Source organism: Brachyhypopomus gauderio, chromosome 3 (assembly GCF_052324685.1).
Source record: "Brachyhypopomus gauderio isolate BG-103 chromosome 3, BGAUD_0.2, whole genome shotgun sequence".
NCBI classification, from domain to species: Eukaryota; Metazoa; Chordata; class Actinopteri; order Gymnotiformes; family Hypopomidae; genus Brachyhypopomus; species Brachyhypopomus gauderio.
Window position 1 is genome coordinate 8,367,267 of NC_135213.1, and position 25,653 is coordinate 8,392,919.

The 25,653-nt window shown below is 43.6% G+C and overlaps 2 protein-coding genes across 2 annotated transcripts; one reads left to right on the forward strand and one right to left on the reverse strand.

Moving 5' to 3' along the window:
• Positions 1-1,415: 1,415 nt before the first annotated feature.
• nrap (nebulin-related anchoring protein) lies at positions 1,416-18,291 on the forward strand. The gene is made up of 43 exons (XM_076999307.1): positions 1,416-1,640; positions 2,061-2,155; positions 2,352-2,439; positions 3,590-3,685; positions 3,795-3,905; positions 5,452-5,556; positions 5,885-5,992; positions 6,073-6,177; positions 6,277-6,384; positions 6,466-6,573; positions 7,201-7,308; positions 7,606-7,722; positions 8,573-8,677; positions 8,874-8,981; positions 9,182-9,295; positions 9,486-9,584; positions 9,689-9,793; positions 9,893-10,000; positions 10,132-10,239; positions 10,341-10,538; positions 10,627-10,731; positions 10,810-10,908; positions 11,031-11,135; positions 11,228-11,335; positions 11,459-11,770; positions 11,887-11,991; positions 12,776-12,874; positions 13,062-13,166; positions 13,263-13,370; positions 13,505-13,618; positions 13,743-13,940; positions 14,137-14,241; positions 14,349-14,447; positions 14,551-14,655; positions 14,791-14,898; positions 15,211-15,522; positions 15,615-15,719; positions 15,828-15,926; positions 16,048-16,152; positions 16,243-16,350; positions 16,541-16,852; positions 16,991-17,143; positions 17,308-18,291. The coding sequence occupies exons 1-43, from the start codon at positions 1,569-1,571 to the stop codon at positions 17,605-17,607; spliced, it is 5,535 nt and encodes a 1,844-aa protein (XP_076855422.1). The 5' UTR covers positions 1,416-1,568; the 3' UTR covers positions 17,608-18,291.
• On the reverse strand, positions 18,121-25,564 carry habp2 (hyaluronan binding protein 2). Its single transcript, XM_076999312.1, has 13 exons — positions 24,737-25,564; positions 23,742-23,778; positions 23,466-23,561; positions 22,864-22,974; positions 22,661-22,777; positions 22,329-22,445; positions 22,009-22,165; positions 21,819-21,913; positions 21,460-21,718; positions 19,323-19,465; positions 18,918-19,052; positions 18,681-18,826; positions 18,121-18,509 (listed from the first exon to the last, which is right to left on the reverse strand). The coding sequence occupies exons 1-13, from the start codon at positions 24,950-24,952 to the stop codon at positions 18,348-18,350; spliced, it is 1,791 nt and encodes a 596-aa protein (XP_076855427.1). The 5' UTR covers positions 24,953-25,564; the 3' UTR covers positions 18,121-18,347.
• Positions 25,565-25,653: the final 89 nt, after the last annotated feature.

Below are 25,653 nucleotides of genomic sequence, written 5' to 3' on the forward strand. Positions count from 1 at the left end.
GACAGTCTCACAGGTAGTACGGTATCATTTAAAGAGACAGGACAGTCTCACAGGTAGTACGGTATCATTTAAAGAGACAGGACAGTCTCACAGGTAGTACGGTATCATTTAAAGAGACAGGACAGTCTCACAGGTAGTACGGTATCATTTAAAGAGACAGGACAGTCTCACAGGCAGTACGGTATCATTTAAAGAGACAGGACAGTCTCACAGGTAGGACAGTATAATTTAAACAGACAGAACAGTCTCACAGGTAGTACGGTATCATTTAAACAGACAGCAGTCTCGGCTACAGGTAGTACGATATCATTTAAAGAGACAGCACAGTCTCAAGGCTACATGTAGTACGATATCATTTAAAGAGACTGCACAGTCTCGGCTACAGGTAGTACGGTATCATTTAAAGAGACAGCACAGTCTCGAGGCTACAGGTAGTACGATATCATTTAAAGAGATAGCACAGTCTCGAGGCTACAGGTAGTATGATATCATTTTAAGAAATTGCACAGTCTCGGCTACAGGTAGTATGGTATCATTTAAAGAGACAGCACAGTTTTGAGGCTACAAATAGTAGTTATAATTTAAAGAGATAGCACAGTCTCAAGGTTACAGGTAGTAGTTATAATTTAAAGATACTACACAGTCTCGGCTACAGGTAGTACGGTATCATTTAAAGAGACAGCACAGTCTTGAGGCTACAGGTAGTAGTTATCATTTAAAGAGACAGCCCAGTCTCAAGGCTACAGGTAGTAGTTATTATTTAAAGAGACAGCACAGTCTCAAGGCTACAGGTAGTAGTTATCATTTAAAGAGACAGCACAGTCTCAAGGCTACAGGTAGTAGTTATAATTTAAAGAGACAGCACAGTCTCGACTACAGGTAGTACGGTATCATTTAAAGAGGCAGCACAGTCTCGAGGCTCCAGGTAGTATGATATCATTCAAAGACACTGCACAGTCTCGGCTACAGGTAGTAGTTATAATTTAAAGAGACAGCACAGTCTCAGCTACAGGTAGTATGTACATTATCATATCCGCTCCCACTTTGCCTCCTGCTGCTTCTATGACGTCCATGACGTCACATCAACATGAATAACTCCAGCATGAGCATGGTCTTGGACAGTTTTACAAGTTGCTGAATAAGGCTATGATTTATGAGTATGACTTCATTCACCTATTTTGGAGAACATCTGGGAAAGCTGGAGACCACTGTTACTAATTTAACCTAAATGAACAACAGTAAACTTGGCATTCAATTACATAAACACAGTAGCATCTCTCTTTCCCCCTCTCAACTAACAGACAGCTGGACAGCCAATCAGACTGGCTGTTAGTGGGTGTGTGGGGTGGGGGTGGTGGTTTGCATCTAGAGCTTGTAATAGGCAGAGACAGCCTGTGAAAGATCTAAGTTTATCATAGTTCACAGAGTGAGACACATGTAGGAACAGGGAACTGTCTGGGACACCTTCCCTTCCTCTCAGTGGCCTGAAAGAAACTACTGAAGTTTTGCAGAACTTGTTTTGTTGTTGTTTTTTTATTTGCAGTGGCTGTTCTAAGAGAAAAAAAATCATGAATATTCAAAAGTGTGCCAGGTGTGGGTTTGTGGTATACCCAGCTGAGAAGGTCAATCTCATTGGTCAGGTAAGAGTGGCCATGTGTAATATCTGAATGCATCATGAATATGTGGTATAAAAAGCCTGAAATGTGTTCATTTATTTAAATCAACTAATTGTTTCACTGATTAATTTATATGTTTGTTTATTTATTCAGTCATACAATATATGAGTAGTTAACTCGGTTAATAAAACTTTTTCTAAACTATAAAACTATTATGAAAGTGGTGATATTTGGTAAGATTAAATGTTTTGGTAAGAACACACTATCACATCAACACTGAGCAAGAAAGATTACTTTGGTTACAGTTTGTTCAGCTGTATATCTATGAGAATTTAGGCTTAAGCACTAAAAGTATATTTGGATTTTGTATGTAACATTGTGGTCTCGAATTTTCTCTCTCTCTCTCTCTCTCTCTCTCTCTCTCTCTCTCTCTCTCATTAACAGAACTGGCATAAGGCATGCTTCCACTGTGAGGTCTGTAAGATGGTTCTTACTGCAAATAATTATGTAAGCCATCAGAAGCGGCCCTATTGTCAAGTGTGAGTACAGGATTGCCTTTTCCAGATATAGTACAGAAAATAACCATTTACTATGTGAAAGCATGGACATGTACATACATCTGTAGTCTGAAAAGTGTCACTGGTTTAATCACAAACACATAGCTTTTAACTCAATTTCTATTTAACTCTGTTTCTACTGAGTTATCTGAGTTATCTTATCTTATATCATTTTCAGCCATAATCCAAGGAACAACACCTTCACTAGTGTCTATGAAACGCCTATCAACATCAATGCCAAGAAGCAGTCAGAGGCTGTGAGTGAGGTGAGTTTGTAATTACATCATAGATATACTTTCACCTTTCTTACCATTGTGTCCACTGTGTAGACACAGTATAGTATTCATATGAAGATATTGGCTTCACTGATTCACTGATTGGGTTTTATGAAATATACTAGAAATAGAATATACAGTAGTTTATAAAAAGATTAGTTAAAGAATAGTTGAATACTAGATTGCTAAACATGTACTATTAAATGCTAACATTAAAATGACTGACCTCTATCTGACAAATTCATATTAGACTTTTAAGCCTTAAAGCAAAGCAGTCTATTCATTTCCATGTTGAAATGACGTACATCATAGCCACATGCCCATCATGTGTCCTACGAGATTGATCTGAAATGAAAAGCCTTTACAAACCGGGTGGCTGAAGTTGATTTGTATGCATGCTTATGTGTGCGATGTAAAGTTGTTTTTAGGAGCGCTCTGAAGCCCTGGTGACTCTACAGGTCTGGAATGGGCACTGGCTCTTTGCTTGGATCTATTTCTGGGCTATGGCGGTGACACGACACCCCTCTCTAGTCTGCTTTTATGCACTTGGCTGTTAAATTTATTCCTCAGGAAAGCAGCCCTTTCGACCTTCCTTCCCCCATGTTTCTTTTCTCTCTCTCTCTCTCTCTCTCTCTCTCTCTTTCTCTGTTGCTCTCTTTCTCTCTCCCTCTATCAATCCCCCCCATCTGCCCCCCTGTCTGTCTGTCTCTCTCTCGGTCTCGTTTTCTCTGCATTTCTCTCTCATCCTGTCCTGGGATGGCCACCTGCTGCTGTCCGTCAGTGTGCTTACGCTCTCTCTCCCTCTCCCTGCACACCAGCAGCTCCTGTGTGTTACTTAGTAAACCTCCATCATGCAGATAATTTCCTCACTTCCTGGAAAGACCTGAATGAACACAAAACATTTCCCAGCATGAAAAGATATCACTGACCACACACTCATAGCCAGGGATGCAGCATCACCTTGTTTGTGTGTCTTAATAGATACAAAATTAGTAAATATATGTAAATTCATGTAAAAGAGACTTTGGTGGACATCATTAAAACTTTGAATATAGAAACAACGTGATTATCATGTTTTTAAAATGTATTATGCTTTCTTGTACTGTGCTCTAATTATGTTAAAAAACCCTCTTGGTTTCAGATTAAATATCGTGAGGATGGTGAACGTTTCATGTCCACTTTTCACTATGACATGAGGTCAAAAGAATTACAACAGGCTCGTCAAACGGTCAGCCAGGTGAGAGATCTGTTCATCTCGCTTCTGTTCATCTCATCTCATTGTTGAAAAGCTAAACCCAGGACCAGTGACATTAAGGATGTGGCATCTGCAATTAAACATTCCCTAGGCCTTCCAGTCTGAGCAGTCAGAGTTTTCTGAGCAGCAGACATGGTACTCTGGCAGTGTGACCAGCCAGGAGATGGTTCGCACGGCTCAGGCCCAGAAGACCATCAGCAATGTGAGTGGCGTCTCTCGATGAGCAGTGTACACAGATGCATGAGCAATGGATGCAACATACGGAGAATAAAAGCTTCTTAGATTCACAATTACAATCAGCATTTACTCATTTTGTGGCCTGTTTTCAATATACATTTGCATGTATTTGGAATTTATCTCTGGAGATTATAGTCTGTGGTTTTATAGATATGTTAATGTGTTGTTTTAGATAGAGTATAAATTTTGGTAACTGACATTTTAGGTGTAGTATAAATTAACAATATGTGTTTAAAGATGGAGTATAAGTTAAGTGTGTGTTTGTAGGTGGATATGTTAACAGTATTTTAGGTGAAGCATAAGTTGTGTTAACAGTAACTTTGGATGGAGTATGAATTGTGTTAACAGTGATTTAGATGAAAGAGGCGTTGTGTTAACAGTCTTTTAGGTAGTGTGTAAATTGGTGGTTATAAGTGGAATAAACATGTTAACTGTGTGTAGGTGGAGTATAAGTGGTATTACCAGTGTTTTAGGTGGAGTATTAGTTGTATTAACAGTGTTTAAGGTGGAGTATTAGTGGTATTAACTGTTTTAGGTGGAGTATTAACATTGTGTGGTATTATTGGTGTTAACAGTGTTTTAGATATAGTACCAGTGGTATTAACAGTGTTTTAGTTGAATATTAACAGTATGTTGTTTTAGGTGGAGTATTAGTGGTATTAACTGTTTTAAGTGGAGTACTAACAGTGTGTGGTTTTAGGTGGGGTATTAGTGGTGTTAACAGTGCTTTAGATGGAGTATTAACAGTGTGTGGTTTTAGGTGGGGTATTAGTGGTATTAATAGTGCTTTAGGTGGATTATTAAGTGTGTGGTTTTAGGTGGAGTATTAGTCGTATTAACAGTGTTATAGGTGGAGTATTAACAGTATGTGGTTGTAGGTGGAGTATTAGTGGTATTAACAGTGTTATAGGTGGAGTTTTAACAGTGTGTGGTTTTAGGTGAAGTATTACAGGTGTTAACAATGTTTTAGATGGAGTATTAGTGGTATTAACAGTGTTATAGGTGGAGTATTAACAGTGTGTGGTTTTAGGTGGAGTATTAGTGGTATTAACAGTGTTTTAGTTGAATATTAACAGTATGTGGTTTTAGGTGGAGTATTAGTGGTATTAACAGTGTTTTAAGTGGAGTACTAACAGTGTGTGGTTTTAGGTGGGGTATTAGTGGTGTTAACAGTGCTTTAGGTGGATTATTAAGTGTGTGGTTTTAGGTGGAGTATTAGTCGTATTAACAGTGTTATAGGTAGAGTATTAACAGTATGTGGTTGTAGGTGGAGTATTAGTGGTATTAACAGTGTTATAGGTGGAGTATTAACAATGTGTGGTTTTAGGTGAAGTATTAGAGGTGCTAACAGTGTTTTAGATGGAGTATTAGTGGTATTAACAGTGTTATAGGTGGAGTATTAACAGTGTGTGGTTTTAGGTGGAGTATTAGTGGTATTAACAGTGTCTTATGTGAATTATTAGTGGTATTAACAGTGTTTTAGGTGGAGTATTAACAGTGTGTGGTTTTAGGTGGAGTACAAACGGGGACATGATGAGCGAGTGACACAGTTCACCTCTGTGACCGACACACCTGAGATCCTGCACGCTAAGACGGGGACGTCACTGGCGAGTGACGTACGTCCTCTTTGTCCTTCCCGATAAGTTGTATTCTCACTGTGGTGCCTACTGGGCCTTGCACATTATGGTACTACAAATGATATTTTTATGAAGTTACAATGAGCCTTTTGGGGGATAATATATTCATAAAAACACATTATAATAAATCCTATGACTGTCGGAACAGTGTTCAGGTAGAGTATAAACTGTGTTCAGCATATTGCACTCTACTGAGAACTCCATTCTCTCCCTGTCATTTCTCAAATATAAGTACAAATAATCCAGAATGACACTAAAGCTCCTGTACTCTGCCGTGTTACCTCACGCCTCTGTTTTTGACTGACAGGTGAAGTACACTGAGGTGTATGAGCAATCCAAAGGGAAGGGCAGTTTCCCTGCCATGCTCACGCCAGGCTACGATGTGGCTAAGAAGGCCAACACTCTCGCTAGCAACGTAAGTCACACCTCTAGTGTGAGACGCAGAGAGTGTCGTATCGGAGGGCCCTAGCAAAGTTTGTTTTTATTTACTTTCAGGTGGAATATAAGAAAGGCCACGAGGAGAGAGTGTCTAAGTACACCACTGTGACAGATACCCCAGAAGTGGTCCTAGCTAAAAGTCAGGGGAGGATTGCTAGTGATGTAAACACACCCTAAAACACTGCCACTAATACCCAAATAATTTATGAGACTAGATTAATTTATTGGAGATGACACTAATATTATGTCCGTGAAAAACAGATTGCTTACACTGAGGAATATGAGCAGCAGCGGGGGAAGGGCAGCTTCCCCGCCCACGTCACTCCCGGGTACAAAACGGCCAAGAAAGCCAACGAGATGGCCAGCAAAGTAAGCTCCGGCCCGCCCGCCATATCTGTCCCCCTCACCTTTCCCCACACGCATGCGTAATGGACGTGCTGTGCTGCGCAGGTGAGGTACCAGCAGGAGTATGAGCAGGAGATAAAGGGCAAGAGCAGCACCACCGCTGGATCAGCCGAGTTCACGCTGGCCAAAGAGAACGCTGAGAAGTTCAGTCAGGTGACATTTCAGGAGCCTCCTCACTACACGTTCAGCTACAGGCAACACACTGCCATGCACTCCAAACAAATGTTTTCCTCACTGTTTTTTTTTTTTTCCCTATGATACTTTAAACGTGTGATTTGGACCTATCCTGCAAGCTCCACTCATAGGCACGCATCTGTGTAATAAAGTGATGAGAGTTTCATTTACCTCAGAGCATCTTATAAAACATCTTGACAGTCCCCTGCAGGCAGATTGATGTCTAACAGTTAATTAATGTGATTTGATTGTTAGCTGTTGCCGATCGGTCAGGCTTCAGGCATGTAGTTCAATTTACCATCACCAGGATGTGTAATAAAAAAAAAGTGAATTAAAAATTCATGAATTCAACTGAGCAGATTTAATGGACATGCCTGCAAGCCAGCGTGCTGTAGAACACTCAAAGAAAACAGATTGTTTATATGCCTTGAGTGTTTTCTGTTAAATAACTTAATAGCAGTTAGATTTGAGTTTTGGGCTGAAACCATATTCATGTATGTTTTAACATGGAGTCTACAGAATTAATGTCCATGCAGTATATAGTTATTGTCCACTATTTGTATATTACCATTGTACATGATCCATTATTGCCTCTCGCCCTCTCAGCATGCTTACACTGAGGACTATGAGCAGCAGAGAGGCAAAGGAAGCTTCCCTGCTATGATCACTCCTGGATACCAGATGGCCAAGAAAGCACACGACATGGCCAGTGATGTGAGTGCCACCGTCTCTTTTGTCCGAGAGAATCAGATACAAACCTAAGGGACTTCCCTTCTGTCCCAGGACAGGCTGGCTCCACGTTGGGCAATCAATCTTACTGTCAGGACTCACAACCAGGAATCTGGTGCTGTCAGTACCGCCAGACAGATTTAGTCGCACCACCTGAGTGTGGATTTGAGTGCAGGGATGGTGTCACACCAGAACAATGCAGCCCCACGTTAGGATTGTTTTGTCTTCAAACAACACCAACCATGTCTGCACCAACCATGTCTCTCCACCTTTGAACCTCAGCTGAAATATAAGAAAGACCTGAAGAAAATGAAGGGATCTTCTGCCTATCACTCCCTGAACCCAGATGACAACCTGGCCATGAAGAACGCACGAAAGATTAACAAGCTCGTCAGTGAGGTGAGGAGGGTTGTGTCTTATTATGCTTCTAAAAACACTTAAAAATGTTTTTTACCTCTACCAAAGGTTTCACGAATCCTAACTTAATATGCACGTTATACTTTAAAGTGCACTGTACACTGATTTATGACTTGTAGTTATCTTAACCACAACCTTTCAACAAATAGAATTTATTGTAGCACACACTTACATCCTCACCGCGTCTGTAATGTGTCATCAGAGACATGATCTATCGAGTAGCTCCCGAGCAGATGAAGAACCTCTAAATGAAGTGTCCTGTTTCTCTGGAAACCTAGCAAACACCTTTTACTTCCTCCACACCTTCTTTACTACAGCACACTGCAGTTACTCTATGGAATATCTAGTATATAATGTCACTGAATTATTATATATCTTTGGATATATTTGTATCAAAACGAGACCTTAGGATAATACTTTGGGTGACAGTGAAGGTTAAAAATAGCCATGGGTCACGAGTTCAGACAGGCATGAAGCCTCCAGACCTGCATTGCGTTCAGGTCTGTCACAGACCTCCAACTGAGCTCAGCCCTGCGTTCCGAGCATGGAGACAGACACCAGGCCAGAAACACCACGTCACCGCCCAGGGCCGACGGACCAGATGCCCCCCGCCGATAGCTGACGAAGCCGTGGGCGGTCTGGCGTGTCGTCATCTCGGCTGGATTTATCTTCACGGGTTGAAGGACAGAGAGGCTTCTGTGTGAGGAGCATAAAGATCATGAGGGGCAAAGGTTTAGGATTCCAGAGCAACGCAGCATCACTTTGAGTGTGAGCGTAAGGTTAATGGTGGTATGTGGGATAACCGATATCCTCCTAAATCCCTCTCATTCAGGTTGAATACAAGAAGGACCTGGAGAACACAAAAGGGCACAGCATCAACTACTGTGAGACGCCACAGTTTAAAAACGTGGCCAAGATCTCCCAGTATACCAGTGACGTGAGTTTATGACGTGTCAGCTTAAAACACTGACAGCGTTTCCTATATTTAAGGTAGACTGTTAACATGAAGAGCTCATCCTCTGCTTACAGTGATGTAGGTGATGTAAATCCACAGTGTATCATTTTGGTGCTTAATAATTAGAAAAACCTTGCTGGCATTACTGATCTTTCCACCACACTGTGTTTGGTTGTAGAATAAATATAAGGAGAAGTACACCAGTCACATGAAGGGCCATTATGAGGGGAGTGGAATGGACAAGAAAACTATGCACGCCATGAAAGTCAGAAAGCTGGCCAGTGATGTAAGATATATACCACCACTTCCCCCTATAGTCCAAAAACATATACGTCCAAAAACATGTGAACATATATCATACTACACCCATGTATTAAACATTTACTGGGCTTCTTACTATTTTAATGATGATGATGATGATGATTATATATGAAATGTGTGTTAGGCACACATGTGCGGTGCCATAGCTAATGCCTTTCATTTCAGATCGCATATAAGTCGGAGTACGAGCAGGAGAAGTCAGAGCAAGGTGAATATAACTACCCAGCAGATATCACCCCATCCTATCAGACCCAGAAGAAGCTTGAGCCTCTTAAAGATGTAAGTGGAAATAGAAACATGAGCCTGTCTGACGTGATACATGATATGTGTGCAGATATGTAGATGATCATTATGATAATCATTATGATAATCATTATGATCATTATGGGCAAAGTCAATCACCCTAATGAATATTTATAACAACATATTTGCATCTTATAATCTCTTGATTATTGTTTTACTCATTCAGAAAAATTACAGACAGCACATTGACAAGCTGAAATACAGTCAGGTGACTGACACCCCTGACATTGTTCAAGCCCGAATCAATGCTCAGCAACTGAGTAATGTAAGTATCGATCTTTATTGTTTATGCACAATTTAGATGCCTTCTACACCACTGTGGTGATACCTATCTGTAGCACTGTGGTGATATGATTCAATCTCCTGCAGCTGAACTACAAAGCCGACTATGAGAAAACGAAGACTCAGTACACCCTAGCCCAAGATCTACCAGAGCTCCAGAAGGCCAAAGCTAACGCCGAGCTCTTCAGTGACGTGAGCTTAGACCGCAACAGAACATCAACACTTCATTTGTCTTCCACGTGTAGAGGTATAGTGCATTCATTGCATTGTTGACTTTATCCATGGCCACAGATCAAGTATAGAGAGGACTGGGAGAAGAGTAAGTCAAAGGCATGTGATATCGGTCTGGACACGCTGACCTTCAAAGCTGCCAAAGCTTCTCGAGATCTGGCCAGTGATGTAAGCATTCATTCATTCATTCATTCATCATGCATATATCAAGGCTGACCACAACTGTGAGATGTTGTGATCTAATGTAGAGATAGATGTATGTCAAATCAGTACACAGTAACATGAGACATACCCTGCAGATCAAATATAAGGAATCCTACGCAAAGAACAAAGACAAAGTAGTTGGTGTGAACGTGAGCGACTCTAAAACTCTCCACTGTCTCCAAGTGGGCAAGCTGAACAATGAGGTGAATCTCGTCCTCTCATCAAAATAACAGATCGGGTGTGAACCTTCATGTTTTACACTGAAAGACCGAAACAAACCTAAACCACATCCACATTCTTATAGATTGCCTACAAGAAGGGCTCAAAGGAGACACAAACGAAGTGTAACCTGCCTTTGGATATGGTGAATCTGAGCCATGCGAAGAAGGCACAGGCCCTGGCCAGTGACCTGGACTACAGGAAGAAGCTGCACGACTACACGATACTGCCCGATGACATCAAAGTTCAGCAGGCCAAGAAGGCCTACAACCTTCAGAGTGACGTAAGAAGGACAGGGAGCACACACGAGACGAGAGGAACCGTTGCGTTGTCATAGATGCACTAACTAGTGTTTGGTTCTGACCCAACAGAACAAGTACCGCTCGGACCTGACCTGGATGAAGGGAGTGGGCTGGGAGGCTGAGGGGTGCCTGGATGTTGAGCAGGCCAAGAAAGCAGGGGAGCTTGTGAGCGAGGTGAGGGGTGTGTGTGTGTGTGTGTGTGTGTGTTTAGGGGGCTGATATGACTGACTACTCTATGACTCTTCCCCACAGAAAAAGTACCGTCAGAAGGCGGACAGTGTGAAGTTCACCCAGGTGGCAGACACCCCCTCCATAAAACACGCCAAGAAGAGCCAGGAGCTGCAGAGTGATGTTAGACACTTTCTGTGAACATATCTATCACCGTGTTTTCTTTCTGATTGGCTCTTTCCTACCCCTAGCAAGCAATTGGGACAGGTTGAGCATAAACTCATTAATCTGATTGGTCTTTTTAGTTGACATACAAATCGGGCACGGAGCAGATGATCCATCAGTACTCTGTGAGCAAAGACGAACCTCTCTACAAGCAGGCCAGAGCTAATGCAGATCTTCTTAGCAATGTACGAGTAAATTTATTCCTTATCTGTTAATCACATGACCCACACCACATTATGCTTTTAGGTTTATTTTGTATTCTATTCGTATCCATCAGAAAATATATAAGAGCAACTGGGAGGCCCAGAAGGAGAAGGGCTTTGAGCTTAGCATGGACACGCTGTCTATCCTCACTGCCAAAGCCAAGCGTGATCTCGCTAGTGATGTGAGTAACCCAAACCCCAGTCATCCTGAGAATGTGTCCAGCCAGCTAAGTCTACAATAAAAGTGAAACTATCAAACTATACGAGCCGTTCCATCAATAGTCCTCTGCCCTGTTGGTCTGTAGGTGAAATACAAGCAGCAGTATGAGATCACGAAGGGGAAGATGATTGGGGTGAAGACGGTGACGGACGATTCCCAGATGGCCCACTCAGCTCTGGCCACTAAGCTGCAAAGTGACCGCAACTATAAGAAAGAATACGAGGATAACAAGACCAAACACAGTGCCTCGCTGGACATGATGACCATTAGCCATGCTAAAAAGGCCCAGGACCTGGCCACAGAGACCAACTACAGAACCTTCCTGCACGAGTACACAAGCCTACCCAGTGACATAAAGGTGGACTGGGCCAAGAAAGCCTATGGCCTACAAAGTGATGTAAGAGTCACAGATAAAAGAAAACTACACATCCCAGCATGCACCACTGGAACACACTGAGAATTTGTAAATTATGTAATTATGTAAATTATGTAAATGTTTTTGACTTTCATCAGAAAACGTACCGATCAGATCTGAACTGGATGAAGGGTGTGGGCTGGGAGACCACTGGATCTCTTGATGTCCAGCAGGCTAAGAAGGCCAGAGATCTCATCAGTGAGGTAGACTACAGCCAACTCATATTCCAACCACACATCCTGGCCATTGTCCTTAAACTCCCATAATACTGTAGTCCCTGAGATCTTCTAATAGCATCCAATGATAGTCAACTTACAGAAAACTATAATTCCATTCTTTTAAAAAATTTATTCAATTCGATGTAAAATAACAATAGTTACATAGCATCTTGTAAGTGGGTTAGAGTTACTTGACAGCTTTACGATGATGTATTTATGGAAAGGGAGACATTTGAGAACAGGGGCAAATCTTTTACTCAGTTTATTAGGACCTGACCTCTGAGGAACCCCTCACTCAGCAAATGATAAATACAAAATGTCTGCCTGAGGATAAACTCACTGACTAGGACAATTTAAGATGACATACTGAAATGACACTGATAATTTCCAATAAGTGTGTCACTAATGCTCAGTGATTTCTGCTGTTTCATACAGCTGTACTTTTATCATCCTCCTTTAAATAAAGATGAGACTAATATCGCTAGGCATACTTTACTCAGAACTGGGGTTTTAAATAGAGCTATTAAAATAGATGGCCAGGGTTAATGTTTCCCAAAGGAACCTCATCAGTGTGGAATTTTCAGGAGTACATATTAAAATATAACAAATAGTCTATACCCTTCACCCTTGAAATATGATAATGTGAATAGCCTTCATGCACTAACCATTGTTGAGCCAGTGCCTCAGGATATAAATAAACGTGTTTTTCTACATTAAATTCAGACTCGGGTAAGGAACTAAGCAAATCTCTGACTTGTGTGTGTTCCAGAAAAAGTACCGGCAGAATGTGAGCGCTCTGAAGTTCACCAGTGTGGAGGACACGCCCGAGATGACGCAGGCCAAACTCAGCAACAAGCTTGCAATAGACGTAAGCCTATCCCACAAAGACCTTCGCATCCATCGTCACTTTCATCCTGTGAATAAATATATTTAGAAAACTCGTTTGAACGAACGAGTATGTTGGAAGACTGGCTTCTGTGAGTGTGAGTGCTTATGAGGCCCTGTTAGCGACCCACGGCACATAGTTGTGACGTGGTGACGCTGTGATCCCACAGAGGCTGTACAGGGAGAAAGGGGAGAGTGAGAAGCACAACTACACGCTGACAGGGGATCTGCCGGAGCACACGCAGGCCAAGATAAACGCCCTGAACCTCAGCGAGGTGCCTCCCCCGCACGCACGCCCCTCCACGCCCGCTGTAGGGTGACCGCCTTAGCAGCATTCGACACCTGGGTGTAACGTGTTGCTTTCTCAACAGACCCGTTACAAGGAGTCTTGGACGAAGCTAAGGGACGCGGGCTACAGGCTGCGTTTGGACGCCATTCCGTTCCAGGCTGCCAAATCCTCTTCAGAGATCCTCAGTGATGTAGGACGAGCTCAACCATTTTTTTTAATACTGCTATACTTCCTGTTCTGCTTTTTCACTCATTTTGATTGGTCGATTTCGTTGTCTATCCTCATTTATGCCCGTTATGGCACTCCACGATTGTCCTCTTTCAGCAAAAGTACAAAGAGCAGTTTGAGAAGACGAAAGGGAAGATGATTGGGCTGAAAGGCCTGCAGGACGACATCAACATGGCCCACTCGGTGTACGCCACCCAGCTACAGAGCAGCGTGAGTCTGGGCGTAAACATGCTATACGGTCCCTACGAAGGAGATGTCAGCTGACCACCTACGATCATTTGAATTCCGATTCTGGACGTGTCTGACAATGCACCTCCCTCACCGACTCCTGCAGATCAAATATAAGAAGGACTCTGCAGAGGCACACACTCAGGTCCACCTACCGATGGACATGCTGGATATGGTCCACGCTAAGAAGGCACAGGCTCTGCTGAGTGAGCAGGACTACAGACACACTCTGCATGACTACACTACCCTGCCGGATGATATGAAAGTGCAGGCAGCCAGGAGAGCCTACGCGCTGCAGAGCGAGGTAACCCCTCACCTCACGCCACAGTGCCACAGCGACATACCTCAGGACGTGCTATATACTACATCTTCAGTTCTGTTTGATACCCATAGTACATGAAATCTTTGATCGGTTTGTTTGCAGTTTTCCTAATCGGTGCTTTGTTTGCTTGTGTGTGTGTGTGTGTGTGTGTGTGTGTGTGTGTGTGTGTGTGTGACAGAAAGCCTATCGTTCTGATTTGAACTACCTGCGTGGTGCTGCCTGGATCGCCACTGGTGCCGTACAGATCGTGGGCTCCAAGCGAGCGACGGACCTGATCAGTGAGGTGTGACACGCCGCTCTTATCCTCCACATTCCCTCCACAATATCACTCTATAAGTGTGGAATCAGAGCGGCTCAACACGGTCCTTTGTGCCTCCTCTCATCCGACAGAAGAAGTATCGGCAGCAGCCTTACGCATTTAAGCACACGTCCGTTACAGACTCCCCGGACATCGTTCATGCCATGCTCAGTAACAAGATCACCAACGAGGTGCGTGAAGTTGAGGCCTCTCCTGTGAAGTGATTTCCTCATTACTTCTGTCCTCCGTGAAAAAAAAGATGAACGAATGTGTGTTTCATCGCCCCGTCCGCAGCGCCTTTACAAAGAGAAGGATGAGAACGTCAAGCACAACTACACGATCACCGCGGAGCGACCGGAGATCGCGCAGGCCAAACTCAACGCTGCTAACTTCAGCGATGTGAGCACACCGGTCCATCTCCCCTGCAGCTCCTTTGTTCTTTGAACCCCGTTCTACTGTTTGATATCCTAGACCTCATCCCACTACGTCCTACCAACCCCTTGTACCAAGCTTGAGTCTTCATTTTTGTCCTAGACTAAGTATAGAGAGTCCTGGCACACGCTGAGAGCTCAAGGCTATAAACTCACCATGCAGGACATCCCCTTCCAGGCCGCCAAAGCTTCCACCGACATCGCCAGTGATGTAAGATAAGACTTACTAATTTTACATGTTCTACTAATGTCTTCAGACATAGGCAGCAATGTTATCGGGTCAAACACAGCCCGGACCAGCCTGGTCTGCTCAACCGTGGTCAAACCTTGCTAATGACAAGGTTTTAAAACGTTATCTTCTATCGAACAAATCGAGAGTTGTGCACTTTACTGCATGCTGTCTGTTTAGCCTAAAATGTCTTTCATATCATTAGGATTTGACCGTCCTTCTTTGATAAGGTTTTTAAAACTTGTAATGACTAGTGGCTAGCAGGGTGAAGTCTGAACCCAAATGTCTCTTCAGTACCAGTACAAGCACAGCCACGTTCTGGAGAAGGGGAAGCACATCGGAGCCCGGAGCGTCACGGACGACACCCACCTGCTGCACTGCCTGCGCACGGCCAACCTGCACAGCGACAAGAACTACCGCAGAGACGCCATGTCCTCCAGCGGCCAGTACCACCTGGGGCTGGACCTGCTCAATCTGGACCACGCTAGGAAGGCCCAGGCCCTGGCCAGTGACCAGGACTACAAGAGCCACCTCCACTCCTACACCGTCCTGCCCGATGACATGAAGGTGCAGTGGGCCAAGAAAGCCTACGAGCTGCAGAGCCAGGTGAGGGGGAGCCAGGGAGCCAGGGAGGAAATGACACGGGGAGAGGGAGAAGTTGAAATGTCATTACGTGTGTGTGTGTGTCCCCCCCACAGAACGTGTACAAGTCAGATCTGAACTTCATGAAGGGTGTGGCCTGGGACCCAGCCGGAGCACCTCAGCTGGAGTCTGCAAAGAGAGCGGGAGAGCTCGTCAGTGATGTGAGCCCACCGTGAACACCACGTCTGAACAAATTGGCACATCTGCATGTATGTTTTAACATTTAGCTTCTGTGGAATTTAAGTTATTGTCCTTGATGGTTATTGCAGAAGAAGTATCGTCAACTTCCTGACAGGCTGAAGTTCACCCAAGTGGCCGACTCCCCTGACATCATCCATGCCAAGAACAGCTACATACAGTGCAGCGAGGTACATTTACTCTGCCTTATGTCATGTGCCGACATGCAGAGGATGTAACAAAGCTGACAGAAAAACTAGTATTGTATCTATTTTGCCATTAAGAAATTACCTGTTGTTGTCTACATTTCAGAGGAGGTATAAGTCTGGAGATTCTGATTCCATGCACAAATACACCTTACCCCCCGATCACCCTGACTTCATCAGAGCAAGAATCAATGCTCAGCAGATCAGTGATGTAAGTTGTCAAACAGAATTTTGAAGGTGGTTCCTCTACTAATCTGCTTTATCTGATGTCTCGTCGTTTATACCACGTTTGACCCTCTAGAAAGTGTATAAGGCGTCTGGAGACCAGGTGAAAACTGCAGGGTACGACCTGAGAATAGACGCTATTCCCTTCCAGACAGCCAAGGCCTCTCGAGAGATCGCCAGTGACGTGAGTCTAGAGAACATCTTTCAAGCCTCCTTGAATAAACATGTTATGCAACTGGGCACGATTTGGATTGAACACGTTTCCCATTGTTGTTTCCACTGGGTTTCCCGATGTGGTTTCCACTGTGTTTCCCATTGAGGTTTCCACTGTGTTTCCCGATGTGGTTTCCATTGTTTCCCATTTCCCACCTCAGTTCCGCTACAAGGAGGCCTTTGAGAAGCAGAAGGGGCAGCAGGTGGGCCTGCTGAGCGTGGAGGACGACCCCAGGATCAGACACTCGCTGGCTGTTGGCAAACTGCAGAGCAACAACGAGTACAAGAAGCAGTTCCAGGAGAGCTGCTCGCACTTCAAGATCCACGCGGACCAGCCAGAGTTCCTGCAGGCCAAGAAGAGCCAGGTCCAGGCCAGCGAGCGGAGCTACCGCCAGCGGCTCCACGACTACACGTGCGACCCAGAGCAGCTGAACGTCAAGCATGCCAAACAGGCCTACAAGCTACAGAGTGACGTGAGTGGGACATTCTGAGTGGCAGTTCTGATAGTTTAAATATTAAGACACTGGAATTGGGAAATCATAGGTAATGTGCTCTGACATTATCATTTCTCCTTTTGGACATGGGTTGTGATCATTGGTGTCTGGTCGCAGGTAAACTATAAGTCGGACTTGAACTGGATGAAGGGAGTGGGCTGGACTCCTCCAGGCTCTCATAAGGCAGAGATGGCCCGCAGGGCAGCAGAGCTGGGTCTGGCTGATGGGGTGGATACTGACCAAGCCATTGCCAAGTACCAGCAGCTGATGGTGAGAACATATATGCAATATGTAAAGCATATGAATCAGATGAAAATACATATAGAAACGTATTGTGAAGTACACACGACACACCTTATTTACATCTGTGTATCGCGGTCCTCATATCACATAGTCTCGTTTTGTCTCGTCGTGACTCGTCGCGTCTTCTGCAGATGCTCCAGCGAGAGAAACAGCTGCAGGAGCCACAACAGACCTCGTCAGAGCAGGTGGAGTCCAGTGAGGAGGTCCAGCAGTCTGCGGTCAATCCAGACGCCATGGAGATACTCCATGTCAAGAAGAAGAAGACCATTCACACAACTTTCAAGCAAGCCAAGTCCACAAAATCCATGACGGTGCAGTCTGCATCATCCCGCTCTTCCACAAACCAGGCCGTCTCCAGTCAGTCCTCTGGGAAACAATCCATTACAAGTCAGTCTATGGATAAACAATCCACAGACGACTCCGCTCAATAAAAACAAAGAGACTACAGATTGGTCTTCTGAAAATAACCCTGCAATAATATAAGCCAAACACCTTTTTTTACTGTGTAGTAAGGATGTCATGTAGAGCCTGGTGTTCTCTATCAGAATTAAAAAAGACAGAGAGGGGAGATTAAAGGATGTTTTTGTGAGCACAGAGAGTGTAATCTGTATGTGGTAACGATGGACTACATGAAGAAGTGCCTCATTTATGGCCGTAGAGGAGTATTTACATTGTGACTACAGAAGGAAGTTTCTGATTTAGAGTGTGTCATGCATGTGAAAAAGGTGGAACTGACGAATGTTTCTATAGCTGGAAAATCTCTTTGTTTGTATCTATTAACAAATGAACCTTGTACCCTCCTGTCTGTGTATTTGAAAAAAAAACACAATTTTTCTTTGAAATAAGTGAAATTTTTATTTCATATTTCACTGGTCTTTGCAATGAAAGTCAAACATGACTACTTTATGCATTCAAAGGCGAACAGCCGTGTTTTTAGACTGCCGACAGCAGAAGAGTTTATATTTAAGGGATATTTGATACACTGTGTGCCTGACGGGTTCAGCCTATAACAGTATGCCAAATGGAAGGAAAGATATGAGATCAATTAAGGGTACATGCTTGACGTATATCACGTGACCATTTGAAACAACAATAAAGGTTTTTTGTGAACGTGCCCTCAAGTGTCACTGTTTTGTGGTGGACTAGTCAGTCCCTGACCGTCACGCGATCACTACGTGGGGCGCATCTTTTCGTTGATCCAGTCAAGGAACACGCTGACGCGGGCGTAGAGGCCGGGTTTGTTCTTCTTACCACAGCTGTCCCCCCAGCTCACCACTCCGTACACGTAATACGTTTCGTTCCGATTACAGACGAGTGGGCCCCCAGAGTCTCCCTACGAAGACAGAGTAAAGTTACACAAACACGGCCACGCTCGAGTATCTGTACCTGCATGTTCAATTACGCAAGTGCAAGGACGTTCAGTGACCACGCCTTTTATGTAATACGTCTATGCTAGTCACAGTTCTCTCTAGAAGGATCTCCTACGCAGCTGCAGGGGACGCACCGAGCAGGAGTCCACCCCTCCTTGCATGTGTCCCGCACAGAACATGCTCTCGTCCAGGACGTCCCCGTAGACATGTGCCGCCATACAGAGCTTCTGCGGGATGAGCATCACCTTTCCGTCTAACAGCTGCGTGGATCCTCTATCACCTGCAGGAACACACAGAGGGCGTGTCCTGGGAGTGCGGGAGTGGGGGGGTGGGTGGTAGGGTGTGGCCCAGAAGGAGGAGGGCGGTCCTACTGTGTTCAGTGGTCCCATAGCCTGATATGCTGCACTCCATCCCATCAGGGAACGTGCTTTCGGGCAGGCAAGCGGTCTTCACAAACCTGGTCTCTTTGGCACACATGCCGTCCACAGCTCTCAGTCTCAGCAGGGCTGCCGTTGGTTTAAACAAACACTGCAATTATTTATTTTGTTCCGTGCAAAAAAGATCTCCACTAACAAATTTGAGTGACAATTTAATATTTGGGTTTGACTTAAACCCACATTAAAGCTTAGTGCAGCCTGTGCAGAAACACCCGTAAAACTAAGCTCATTTGAGGTGCATGGATTTATGTGGATGTGTGTGAACATTCTGCTGTATTAACTCGCTGCTTTGTGTTTGCTCTAGGTTTGTTTGGTGGCTGTAGTGTGTTAGCAGATGACCTATGTCATTGTACAGGGCTTCATCAGCATCTGTGTAGTTCTCATGGACAAAGTATTCTTCCACCGCCACAATCTGGTCTGCCTTCTCCTCCTTCTTCAGGTCCACACCACCAAGACACACCTGCATCTCATTCTCCTCGTGGCTAAAATCACACACACACACACACACACACACACACACACACACACACACACACACACACACACACACACACACACACACACACAAACAAACAAACGCGCATACACATACACACACACACAAACAAACATACACACACATACACATACTCACACACAAATACACAGTGTTGGGGAGTAACGAATTACATGTAACGACGTTACATAATTTAATTACAAAAAAGTGTAACTGTAATTTGTTACAGTTACAATGAGAAAATATGTAATTCAGTTACAGTTACTTCTGGAAATATTAAGAATTACAATTCTTAACGTGTTGTCAATAAATGTGAACTATGTGCCATCGGCAACTATTTGTGATTATGCCAAGCCTTTGTGTAAATTTCGGAGTTTGGAGGTTTATTTCCGATCAGAAGGCAACCACTATTGAAGTTGTAAACGAGCTAACAGCAAGTAGGCTACTGACCGTCAAACACTGTGGTTTCCATAGTTAGCTGCTGGGCTAGCTACTACCATTCACTTGAATGTGATTGTCCTTTAGCATGCTAGCTTGATTTACAGGCTAACCAAATTAACTGTTTAAAGTCCTAAATAGGTATTCGTTGGAATCATACATGACTATTATAGACAATGACAGACGGTATCAAATGAATATTTATGACTGTTTGGTGTTGGAAAAACGTTTGTCGATGTCTATGACACGACCTAGCCTACCCAATTGGTATCATTTGGACCTGTCTTAGACCTACCGTTCGACAAGCAATACATTTAAATTAAATTTGTATGAAGTAATGAAATGCAGTTTGGTATCTAATCAAGTGCAACATGTGCAGATTTTATAGAATGCAGTATTTAGAGTTAAAATGCAGTTATTTACAGTAGATAAATTACCTAGGGAAATGCATGTGTGTGTAATGTAGTTATGGCAGTACAATGCACAGTGCAAAGAAAAATATATGGTATAAATAAATGTGATAAATACAGATGGAATCATACAGATAATATACAGATTATCCTATACCACTGTAGATAGGGCTATACAGATGTGAATTGAAGAGGAAAATGTACAGATGTTGTGTGGATGTTAAGGTATGGATAGAGGGGAAGGAAAGAATGGTCTTTGGGAAGAGTTCAATAAGGTGACCGCTGTGGGAAAGAAGTGGTTTCTGAACTTGCTTGTATTAGTCTGCAAACTGAAAATGGTAGAGCCTGGGGGAGGAGCAGAAAAGAGTATGGCCCTATGACAGGAGTCTGAGAATCTTACATGCCTGGTGCAGGCATCTCTTCTTGTGAACCTCCTGTGATAGCCTGTCAGCAATTCCCTCTCAGCTTAGTACTCTTTTAAGGTTCACACTGTCAGTTCTCAAAAATTATATGTTGATTATGGGTCAATACTCATTTAAACCTTAAAGTAATCAAAAAGTAATCCAAAAGTAATTAGTTACATTACTTTAAAAAAGTTAATCGGAAAAGTTACACTACAATTACATTTAAAAAAAACAAGGTAACTTGTAACTGTAACAAATTACATTTTTAAAGTAACTTACCCAACACTGCAAATACACAAACATGCACACAAACACATACACACACACATGCACACACACACACAAACACACACACACACACACAGAAGCATACACACACACACACAGAAGCATACACACACACACACACACACACACACACAAATATACACACACATACACACGAACATGCACACAGGCTTAACCATCATGTGTCATGTTCATCATTCAATTAAATTTCTATTAAACATACTCAGTATATATTCAAAGAGAAATGCTATCTCCTAAACTGTGTTTCATTGCTGAACTACTTTATCTATTTTTGCAAACTAAACTCTACTTTCACTGGTATGAGAAAGGCACAATACAAAAGTATTATATACATTTAAAACTCATTAGTATTATTACTCAGTATTATTTCTATGTATCAGTATAGTGTAGCAACAGCACCCTCCAGTGGCAACACTTACATACAGTGAGCAGCAGTAAGTACCCAGCAGGAGTCAATGAGAATTCCCCCACAGTTGTGCCTGAAGTGTTCAGTGGTGCCTCTGGGGCGTATCTGGAAAGAGGCCTGCCAGGGATGGGCTCCAGGTTTGGCCTTCCTCCCTCCAAAGATTTTACCCAAAGTTCTGGTAGGCTGGGGTATCCCACACACAGAGAAGTTCTTCAGAAGGGACTCGTCAGCTGATACAGTGTAGTTCTCTCCAGCAGGGAGAGTTGGGGAAGCTGTAAGAAAGGCAAACATGTTTAACAGAGGAGGAGTGTGTGGGAGAGAGAGGGAAGATGGGGCAGAGACGAGGAAGAGGAAGAGGAAGAGGAGGTGTACCTGGCTGAGGACAGCGCGACACAATACAATCATCCCATTGCAGCTCGTCTTCGTATCTGATGAAGCACCAGGGCTGACTCTCTCCATCTGGGTTTCTAAAACAAGGAATGTTCTTTATCCATTTCTCTCTCTCTCTCTCTCTTTCTCTCTTTCTCTCTCACACACACACACACACACATTCATAGCTGACCTGCAGTAGTTATGGGGTCCAATGCCGTCATCTTCTTCTTCAAAGTCAGTGTATGGTATGAGGTAGGAGTTCCAGTGTAAGCATTCCACACCACTGACCGTCTCACTGACGAAGCCCCTGTATGACGCTCCATCCCCCTCATAACAGTCATCAGGCCCTGAGAGCCAAACGTCCAAGATGCGAAACACGGCACAAGATGCGAAACACGGCACAGGACAGGGCAAAGGGCACGGTTACAGCGATGGCTTAAATAACAATGGTTCGTACGTCAGAACTTCACACAAGGGCACGTTACAGAGATGAAGCATAGACTACTTTACCAATCTCGCAGAACTTCCCACTGTAGTCCTGAGGACACACACAGGTGAATTTGCTTCTCAAGCGGCCCTTTACGCACGTCCCGCCGTTCAGACAGGGGCTCGGGACGCAAGCGGAAGCTGGTGGGGGAGGGGAAATGGCACATGTTTCCATGCTAGTGACCCAGGCATATCTCACACCCTTCACACAGTCCTTACAGAAAAGGGGTTGTGATGAGGCCAAAGACTCAGGGCTGAATGGCATTGCAGGATGACTATAAACTGAGAGTGATAATGGAGCTCAAAGTCCTGCAGCTACTGTGGAAGGGGAGGTGGAGAATTAGGTGCACACTCACGCGTCTTGCAGCTGGGTGGCTTGTAGGGAGCTCTGCATTTGCACTCGTAGAAAGGCTCCTTCATAATGCGGACACACTCCCCTCGGCCACAAGATACATTGTTACACACTTTCTCAACTGAAAAAAAGAGACATAAACTACTGTGGTAATGAACCATGTTTCTTGAATGGTTGTAATGGTAACGGTGTATTTTGGTGTCGAACCGTCTTGACACTTTTTGCCCTTGAAGGGCCGGGGGCAGATGCATCGGAAAGAGCCGTTCGCAGCATTGACACACGTGCCGTTGTTCTCACAGGGATAAAGCTCACACCTGTCTAAGAGGGGGCGGAGGTGGAGGACCAGGGCGATGGAAAGAGAGAGAAAGAGAGAGAAGTGAGGGTGATGCGATGACCAAGCGGTGCGGAGAGGGGTAGCAATAATACAATGTCATTCTTGGATTAGATTTGTTAAGTGGACAAATTAGACGGTTCAGTTTGGCCCCCTCTGAGAAGTAAAAAGGGGGAGTAGGGGGCTGTGATTCTCAGATAATACTGTATATATTGGTGAAGCAGGATTAGAGAATACGGACATCAGTGTTCACTAGTGAGTGGAAATAATGTTAATGCTAAAAGCACTCATTGTCTGATGAAGGATGTTTTTTCACTAGTTTATTAGGATCAACTCCTCTCCACAGACTCACTGCCATGTCCCTTCCTTGCCTTTCTGAAGAGCGTCCATGGCTATGAAAGGTGTTATACAGTGTTACAGAAGACGTAGTACTGTGGAAACCTGCAGAAGGCCTGTTGGCAATAACAACTATTCTCACCTGTCAGATCAAAGAGGTCAAACAGCCAGTCAATGGTATTGTCAATTTCATCAACAGACGTTTCTTCAGCGTCGTCAACAAAGACGTCAACAATTGCTTTTTAGAAAGAGTAGAAAGCAGCTAAGAGTCATTTGTTTCAAAATTGAATCCAATATCATATAAAAAAAAAAAACAGAATAATTTGAGTTAATTGATATAAGCCTGTGATTGAGGACAAAGGAAACATTTTTCCAACATTATTTTTCAGAAAGTGTTGTTAAAGATTACAATGCTCACCCTCAGCTATTGCGCCAAAAATATCCACTATTATGTCCTAAAAGAATAATTAGAACTTCAGTTAAACATCACTGTAATGTAAAGAGCACTAGCAGTTTCAGCAATAACAAGTCAACAACTTGTAGAAGAGGTTTAAGTAGTCAACAACTTGTAGAAGAAGAGGTTTAAGTAGTCAGCAACTCGTAGAAGAGGTTTAAGTAGTCAACAACTAGTAGAAGAAGAGGTTTAAGTAGTCAGCAACTAGAAGAAGAGGTTTAAGTAGTCAACAACTCATAGAAGAAGAGGGTTAAGTAGTCAACAACTTGTAGAAGAACAGCGTTAAGTAGTCAACAACTTGTAGAAGAAGAGGGTTAAGAAGTCAATAACTCATAGAAGAAGGGGGTTAAGTAGCCCTTGAGTCAAATCAATACATCAACCCCAGAAGCCTCAGGGAAAATAATCTCTATATTTAAGAAGATACATATACTGTATCACAGTTAGGGTGACCATGTTTTGCTTTTTAATAAAGGAGGATATGGTGTACATGAGGGTGGCACTGTGCAGATTGTAGAAAGCAAATATTAACATGGACTCAAAACCAAATTCCCAACATCTTATGCTATTTAAAAATCCTAGCTTATTAAGGTCCCAATAACTGGCTAATGTCCTGGAAAATTAGGATGTATGATTACATCCTAACCATAGTGGTAGATGTGCTGTAATTCTGTAATCAAAAACAAGAAATGTGTAGAACAATTTGAACCTTCAAGCTGAAGCGTTTAACACTGTTTAATACCACTGCCAGTACAGTCAGCCTGCAGAACACACAGATCACGTCGCAAGAAACCACTTTGAGATGAGGACCCGCTGTCAAAACGTTAATCATTTTAAAATAGAGCCATGGCTTCACACTTTTCTTCAAAAATGTAAACTATGGCTTGAGGAATTCCAACTGGACAACACCACAAACTTGAATTGGTCTGTCCCAAAGGAGCCACTCCAAAGCGTCTACATACCTCTACTGCTCCTGCAGGCTGGCTAAGGCCCTGCAGACCCAGCAACAGGAGGATCAGAGGGAGCATGACACCGACAGCACTGGACACCGCCTGTTCAGCAGGAGTCCCCACAGCCTGGTGCAAGAAGGTACCAACACCCTCCCTCTCCTCCTGCACGCTATTATAGGAGCCTCCACTCCAGCTGTCAATTATTAGACCACAGCATTGATTCTTCATGCCGTCGATGTGTTGCCTGTCCAACCATATGCACGATTACTCAGTATCCACCCCTTTCAGACACAACTTCCAGATTTGGTGTAAAAACACAGATTTCCAGTAGTGGCCTCTCATTTTTAAGTTTATCGATGTGTCTTGATGTGATAATCTAGACAGTTCATATGTGAATTGTGACATGGGCATTGCAATTAGACCCAAATGAGTTTGACCAAATGAGTTTGGTGGTCCCGCTGGAATGAGTGGGAGGTCAGATCTGAACGTCTCTTATCGCCACTGGGTCAATGGCCACGTTTGCTTTTCACTGTATTTACTTTGGATCATTTCCACAGAAGCCTTACAAATCAACAGATTTTAAAAGGGACCGTCCGATTAAAGCAGCGCTTTAGAGAAGTTGGAGGTTGGATTTGATGCCCAGGCTGGCATGTTAATGACATGGTGATGATCCAGGAACTGGTGGTGACTCTGTCACTGGGCAGCATAGCAGTCGGCCATCTGTGTGATCAGTGGTGGGACTGGACCACTGGTATCAGAGAACACCACAGCATTAACATTAGAGCATAACCAACTGAGATGCCAGGTCTTGTGTCTTGGTGTCTTGTAACTAGGTTCAAAACAAGAAAGTGCCTGTAGTTCTGTGTACCTGCAGAGTAGATATACTCCCTCTACAGCACAGAAACACACACACTGTCCAATAAGAATGC

What these genes read in the sequence shown, in the direction of transcription:
- nrap (XM_076999307.1), top strand. Translation starts at nt 1,569, where the DNA reads ATGAATATTCAAAAGTGTGCCAGGTGTGGGTTTGTGGTATACCCAGCT. An exon ending in CTCGTCAAACGGTCAGCCAG is followed by an intron (nt 3,686 to 3,794) that starts GTGAGAGATCTG and finishes AACATTCCCTAG; the next exon opens with GCCTTCCAGTCTGAGCAGTC. An exon ending in CCAACGAGATGGCCAGCAAA is followed by an intron (nt 6,385 to 6,465) that starts GTAAGCTCCGGC and finishes TGTGCTGCGCAG; the next exon opens with GTGAGGTACCAGCAGGAGTA.
- habp2 (XM_076999312.1), bottom strand. Translation starts at nt 24,952, where the DNA reads ATGAAGAATCAATGCTGTGGTCTAATAATTGACAGCTGGAGTGGAGGC. An exon ending in AGCCCTGTACAATGACATAG is followed by an intron (nt 19,053 to 19,322) that starts GTCATCTGCTAA and finishes AACCAACGGCAG; the next exon opens with CCCTGCTGAGACTGAGAGCT. An exon ending in GAGGGGTGGACTCCTGCTCG is followed by an intron (nt 18,510 to 18,680) that starts GTGCGTCCCCTG and finishes CTGTCTTCGTAG; the next exon opens with GGAGACTCTGGGGGCCCACT.